The sequence below is a fragment of the Alosa pseudoharengus genome, unplaced genomic scaffold, assembly GCF_046254945.1.
Source record: "Alosa pseudoharengus isolate Yale_2024_CS ecotype anadromous, Long Island Sound unplaced genomic scaffold, YU_APseudo_1.1 YU_APseudo_1.1_scf_7, whole genome shotgun sequence".
Classification (NCBI taxonomy): domain Eukaryota; kingdom Metazoa; phylum Chordata; class Actinopteri; order Clupeiformes; family Clupeidae; genus Alosa; species Alosa pseudoharengus.
In genome coordinates this window covers 10,669,113-10,676,612 of record NW_027468859.1, presented here as the reverse complement: position 1 = coordinate 10,676,612, position 7,500 = coordinate 10,669,113, and the positions used below count along the sequence as shown (strand labels likewise).

Sequence of the window (7,500 nt, the reverse complement as noted above, 5' to 3'; positions counted from 1 at the left end):
CAGTCTCCAGTCAGAGCAGGCAGATGCTGTGGAGCCCACTGAGGTGTGTGTGTGTGTGTGTGTGTGTGTGTGTGTGTGTGTGTGTGTGTGTGTGTGTTTGTGTGTGTGTGGCCATTCACATCTGTCTGTTTTAGTGTCACCCCTGCTATTTCCATAGTGATATGCTCTCTAGAGGAAACAAAACTAATGAGAGGTGAGGAAGAGAAAGAGAAGAGAGAGAGTTTGTGTGTGTGTGAGTGTGAGTGTGTGTGTGTGTGTGAGAGAGAGAGAGATAGAGAGAGAGAGAAAGAGAGAGAGAGACTTGCATTAACAGAAAGGTCATGATCTGTGGGTGATATAAAAAGTCTGCATAATTAGATGATAACCTATCATGGTCAGCACACATCTCACTCTCTCAGACAGACACACACACACACACACACACACACACACATACATCCACACATAATACACAAACAAACACACACACACACACACACACACACACACACACACACACACACACACACACACACACACACACACACATAGCCTTTCAAAGTGGGTTCAGCACAGTTCATCCTCACTTTAGGATCTGAGGTGCTGTGAGCTTTGGGATTCAGTTCATTTGTCCATGTGATAATCTGTTTGGTATGTGTGTGTGTGTGTCTCTGTGTGTGTGTGTGAGAGAGAGAGAAATAGAAAGAGAGAGAGGGGGGGGGAGAGAGAAATGGAAGTGGTAGTGGTGGTGGTGGGGGGCTTGTAAACATTTTTCTGTATTTTAAGACATAGGCTGTAAAATGAGTCTGTGTTGTTAATCATTGGCATGCATGCATGTGTTTATGGTTTAAATATCTATGTGTGTCTGAGAAAGAGTGAGTGTATGTTCGTGTGTGTGTGTGTAAGAGTCTAACAAACCAAGCCTTTGTGCAGGAGTGCAGTGCTAGGTCACATGATTGTGCGGAGCATTGTGATTGGCTGCCTGTTTAAATGGGCTAAGTGGAATTAGCTGTTCGGAACAGGAGTTGTGTTCTCTGTGGAATGTGCAGAATGTGTGGCGTTCCAAATCTCTTCTGGCAACACCCTCCACATCTCTCTCGGAACATCATCAGGGGATACCAGAGCACACCTTGGAGTATAACTGTCCATACATTACTACAAATGCAATATGTAAGGGATAATGTATAGAACGCCGGTCATTATTGGGAAAATAAGTCCAGACAGGGCGAACCCGGTCTTGTTCCGCCCTGAAGGGACTTATTTTCCCAATAATGACCGGCGTTCTATACATTATCCCGCTTATTACACGGCTACTTGCAAAAAAAACAAAATAATAAACTTCCCACGATATGACTTTAGCCTACATAGCCTAGCCTATTTGTTACCGTTCATTGTGGCATTTGCTGAGAAACATAGAACTTGAATCAAACATTCTTTAGAACACAGCTGATCAACCGTCTGCATTTACTTTTGAATGAAGTTCCAGTTCTTGCGTAGTGATATGAAATACCTGAAGTAGAAGCATAAACTCCGTTGCCATTTACAGCTGTAATTATATGTTTGCAGCGGTAATTACATGAAAATATTTTACCGTAGAACTTTGGAAAAGCCCATTCAAGTCAATGGAGCGTTCTACTTGCCTTGTGAAGAGCCGTGTAATAAAGTACTATTATAGTACCCACAAATACCATACCACCTTACAGTACACTCTCATAACTCTCATAAACATAAACAGTACACTCTCATAACTCTCATAAAACACAGCATTAGATGTCTCGTCTTATAGCGAGTGCCTGGGCATTGTCGTACCCTAATGAATAAAACATGTTTAGACATGTTCTGGACTGAATAATTGTTTTAGAATGGCGAATAGCATACTCAGGGTGCTCTCGTCTAACTCCCCTGGTTGAGCCCTGTGAAGGAGCACGCACACTTATTGACTGAATACCTCATTAGCACTGTGTAATGCGCTTTGAGACAAATCCAATTGGCCAAAGGAATGAAAAGGGTAAGGCTCGGTGGATATGTGTTGTAGATGCTTTTTTGTAGATCGTACACAAGTGTGAGGGAGAGATGACCTCCGACCTCAGATTATAATCAACCCCCCCCATAGATTCATGCTCTTACACCCTGACACTTTCATTGCTCAAAACGAGAGCTTTGGCTCAGTTCCAGTTTGTGTGTGTGTGTGCGTGTGTGTGTGTGTGTGTGGATGGATCTAAGTTTAGGTTGCCAGCTAATTGTGCAGCTGCCAGGTGTGACATGTTAACTAAGGTGTAGGAGAGAGGAACTCTCTGTTTTTTACTGTGCTGGGGGTTTCATTAAATGTCTTCTATGTCACACAGCGCTTTGGAAATGTGTGTGTGTGTGTGTGTGCGGCCCAGTGAGACTCTTAAAGGAACACACCAACTTTCACACCACTGTGAACCCACATCCAGATACTTATGTTAAACTCCAGCGAAAATTGACCCCAGTGTCTTTTTCTGCATTAAAACCCATCAAATAAGCAGTGGAGAGTATTTTTCGTTGATCAACCACTACAGAGCTTGTCCAAGTATTTTGTTGATCAACCACTACATAGCTTGTCCCAGTATGCAGTGCGCTATAACCCCAAAACGCAAACAGTGGATTAGCTCAGGGCGGTAAGCTAAACGCTTCCCAAATAGCTTTTTTTTTAACCAGTAATATTGTTCAAAACAGCACCAAACCTCGTCAGTCGCTTGCTCAGGGTCCCTACACATAAAAAAATCACCAACAGCGTAGTTAGCGAACCCGGTTAAGACTGTTAAGAACACTTACCAACTGTCCCCCTCCAACCCAGCTCCTCCAACCTAGTATTGCAAGGATTGTTTGTACTGTCACGTTTGGTTAATCTATTATTGGTGCTGGGGTTAGAGGAGCTGGTAGGGGGACAGTTGGTAAGTGTATGGAAGGTTGGTAAGGATATGTATGTATCCTCTTATATAACTCTGGTGTAGATGGCACATGAGCTAATATCCCCAAAAAGTTGCTATGTTCCTTTAAGTGAGTGTTATCAGCAGAACCAAGCAGTCCTTAGACATAGACGGAAAGAGACAGTGAAATAGACGTAGAGAGATAGATTGAGAGGGTGTGAAAGAGAGAGAGAGAAATGACACAGTGACATACTGTACCAGAACCAAAACCAAGCATTTTCTCTGCTCTTGAATGAAAGAGAGAGAGGGGGGGGGCAGACAGAGAGAGATGAATGAATGAGTTAAACAGAACGGGTTTTTGATTTGCCCGTCGGGTGAGTAATTTGGGATGCTGCGCAGCGATCGCCCGCGTCGGTCCTCAGCAGCTGGAGGCGGCGGGCACGTGCTCCTCCATGTGCAGTGGCTCTGCCCATCTGCGTGTTTACCGCATGCTGCCCCTCTCCACCTCACCAGCCACCAGCTGCATCAACAAGCCTTCACCGGCACCCTACCACTGAACATCTCCCTTTTGGTGTGTGTGTGTGTGTGTGTGTGTGTGTGTGTGTGTGTGTGTGTGTGGGTGTGTGTGTGTTTGTGTGTGTGTGTGTGTGTGTCTGTGTGTGTGTGTGTTTGTGTGTGTGTGTGTGTGTGTGTGTGTGTGTGTGTGTGTGTGTGTGTGTGTGCATGCTCAATAGACCATTTGTCATGAAAGATGTCCCACACTCTGCAATCAGTCAGTGACTGATTTCTTCCACTCTTAAGCAGATGGGCCTCCCCTCTGGGTCGGGTTCTGCTGAAGGTTTTGTCCTCATAAAAAAAAAAAAAGAGTATTTTCTTACCCGCACGGCTGTGGGTTTGCTAGCTGGTTTAATTTAATAACGAGGCAAAATCTACTCGCAAATTGAATAACATGAATTGCATGCAAAAGACACTTTGCGCATTGCGTGATTTTTGCTCTTTGCCTGTCACTCAAATTAGGGCCTGTGTCTTTGTGATGGTAGCCGGTACAGGCTATGCTCCTGGCCATGTGAATATAATGCCTCTGCCACAGGAGAATAATGGACTTGTTCTCAGTCTATCTGAATCCCCCTCAGCTTATCGCTCCCTCAGCGGCTGACATTACTTTTGACCTTGGGCCTCCGTCACGCCATGCACAATATCTGTTCAGCACACATTATTATTAAGGTAAACAAAAGCTATCTGATGGACATGGATCTTTTGTGCACACAAGACTGTTATGTGTATTGATCTGCCTGTTTTCAACCGCTCACTCCGTGGTCATGTGTGAAGGTCTAAGACAGTAGGCTCTGGGGCTTTGCGGTGGTCAGAGAAAAGAGACAGTTCCCAGTGTGCCTGAGTTTAGTTCTGGGTGCGTACACAGCTCTGGAAAGACTAGAAAAGTATGGAATTATGAATTAGCTCACTGTTCCAGTCCCGGAGAAGAATTAACACTTTGCCATTCTTACAAAAATGGCAAAAAGGTAGAAGTGTAATGAAATAATAATGACAAAAAAAAGTCTGTGATGTTTATTTGGGAAAAAGAGCAAGGACCCGGTAGTTAACAGGGGGCTCAAAGACAATCCCTATGGTGTCTGTAGCTCTAGTGGTCCAGAAATCAAAACTTAGCTTGGTTCTCTGTGAGAACACTTTTGGACACATGCATGTGATAAATAATGACAACTTGGATAAAAGTTCCTTGAGGACGTTCACCCCATGCTGCCCAGTGGCACTACGCCTTTAGCCACATGTGCAAATGGACTAATGTAATAAACAGGGCGCGGCTCACTCACACACACACACACACACACACACACACACACACACACACACACGCACGCACACACGCACAAACACACACACTTTCTTTTATTGTATTTAAGGCAATGGTTAGTGTCTGTCTCTGTCTAAATATAACCAGGAACATTCTGTGGGCATGAAAAACAATGCTGAAGTCTTTGGTATCCCACTGGCCTCCGCCTAGTGGTCAAGTATTGCCACTGGTTTGGTCCATGAATGTATTTTTTCCTTACATCTGTATGTACAGGAACTCGTTGTGATGTTTACTGTAATGCCTTCATTAAAGAAATGCAGGCCTCCATGTGCCGTTAGAATAGTTAAGTTAAAGCAGTCTCATGAGCCTTGATGTGGAAGGACATGAGTCTGGTTACTTGGTGTACTGATTTCTTAACCTGGTATTGCATAACGACACCCATGTGCTGTGCATGTATGGTGTTGCCATGCGACAGTGGTGAAAGAGCTGTATTGAAGGTAGAAAAACAAGGCTGTGCAGTTTGAACCATTTGTGCCTTCCTCAAAGCTGATCAGTCTACAGCTTGAGTATCTCACAACAGTGAAGTGTGATAGTGACTTGCCCTCACATCAGATTTTCAGGTCATGCTTGTTTATATGAATTTGCACCACTCAGACCCAGGTAGGACTTGGACCCAAAATCCCCAGCTGCCGGGGCTGATGCCCTGTTCATTAGGCCACTGGGCCTGTGCCCTGTGTGATTAGGCTGTTAAATTACTGTAGCACTGACGCCAGCAGGCTTCAGACTCCCTCCTGACTTTCTGACTTGCCAACTTCTAACCAGCGCCCTTTTGCCTCCTCCTGCTGTCTGCTGAAATTGACTCTGTGCTTCTCGTCTCTTTTCTTTCCTCTCCCTCTCTCTCTCTCTCTCTCTCTCTCCCTCTCTCTCTCTCTCTCTCTCTCTCTCTCGATCTAAGGTGTTTTTACAAGTCAAAGTCCTTTCCCTTTTATTTCGATTTCCCATCTTCTCTTCAGTCTTAGCCTCCAGTGCTGCCCTCTTCACTCTGAGGTCTCCACTCTAACTCTTCTCCTCTCCTGCCTCCTTCACCTCTCCTTATGTAATCTCTCTGTACACTCCTCTCCTTTCATCTCCTCCAATCTCTTCTCCTCTCCTCTCTTCTCCTTTCCACTCCTCTCCTGTCCTGTCCTGTCCTGTCCTGTCCTCTCCTCTAAGCTGTGTTGTGAGTGGCAGTAGTCTCAGTAGACTCAAACTTGCCCACTCAGACACGGGAGGTGGGCTGCCTGGCAGGTGGCAGGTGCAAGCATGTGTCGCTAACATGTCTGGAGTGGGCTTTACTCACTCCTCAACTCTGTACCTGCTGTCATAATGGATCTCTCTCTCTCTCTCTCTCTCTCTCTCTCTCTCTCTCTCTCTCTCTCTCTCTCTCCCTCTCTCACACACACACACACACACACTCTTCTGTCTTTCTGTCCTTCCCAGTGCTCATTACTCCTCTCCTCTTTTCTCCACTCCATTCCTTCTCTCTACTCTTCTCATCACTTCTGCTTCCTGTATAGACCGCTCCTCTCTTCTTCCTCTTTTTTCCTCGTTCTCTATTCCTGTCTTCCCCTTCCTTCTTCCTCTTCTTTTCTCCACTGCACTCCTTCTCTCTCTACTTCTCTCCTCTCTTCCCCTTCCTTTCCTGTGTACACCACTTTCTCTTTCACTCTTTTCTCCTCTCTCTCTCTCTCTCCTTTACTCCTCTCTTCCCCTTCCCTGGGTACAGCACTTGTTCTTGTTCCTTTCTTCCTCCCCTGCCCACTTCTCTTTGCTTTTGTCTTCCCTCTTTCAGTAAGTTGTGTTAATCATAGCTCTGTCATTGGCGCGCTTTTCTCAGGGCTGAAAGAGCTCTTAACCGCCTCCCTGAGTACAAGACACACAGCTGGACCACTTCCTTCTGCTTTGAAAAGGGCTTTATGAAAATCTCAGAAAAACTTCATGCCACACACACACTCACATGCACCACTCACACACACACACACACACATGCATTGCACAAACACACACACTCATACAGACACGCACACGCATGCACGCCCTTACATGCGTAAGCACACACACACACACACACACACACACACATGCACATACAAACACACACATACAAAAAACTTACCAAACTCATATTTTGCCGTTGCCATGACTTCAAGTGATTCATTTATTCACTTGAGTAGGTTCCCTGAGTCTGTTGCCATGGAAGAGCTGGTGTGTGTGTGTGTGTGTGAGTGTGTGTGTTGGCTATTTACCAGGGGGGGTGTGTTCTACATAACCTGGCCCAACGTTCATGTGGGACACACACACACCTGTCCTGACTGGCATGTCCATAAGTGGTTATGAGACGTGTGGAGGGCTAAACCCTGTGAAAAGGGCCAATTGATCAGGTGTCCCCACACGTAGTGGTTCAGGTGTCCGGTGGATTGTGCCAATGCAGAGCCTAGCATCCGTAGCACCAGTAGCACATCACAATGTCTAGAGGGAGATGGTGGTAGACTCATTAGCCTGCACCAGTCTGCACTGGATTGAAGTGTGTTCCTTCAGCAGGGGCCTCTCTTTGAACAAGTGTAAACAAGGGATGACGACTGAAGATTTTGACGGCTGAAGATTTTCTTATGATCTCTGGCCTTATGGCTGTGTATGTCTATGTGGAGAGTCTGTGTTTGTATGTGAGAGTGAGTGAGTGTATATGTGTGTATGAGTGTGTGTGTGTGTGTGTGTGTGTGTGTGGGGGGGGGGGGGGGGGGGTTGAAAGCAGATGTGTTATGGTTTTGAGGGTGTGTC

At 45.7% G+C, this 7,500-nt stretch overlaps 1 protein-coding gene across 1 annotated transcript in view; it reads left to right on the top strand.

Moving 5' to 3' along the window:
• Nucleotides 1–7,500, top strand: part of adgb (androglobin) — an 87,764-nt gene that overhangs the window by 26,633 nt on the left and 53,631 nt on the right. The window contains 1 exon segment of the mRNA XM_076273200.1: nt 1–43. This exon segment is cut by the window's left edge and continues 75 nt beyond it. Within this exon segment, the coding sequence (XP_076129315.1) occupies nt 1–43 (43 nt within the window).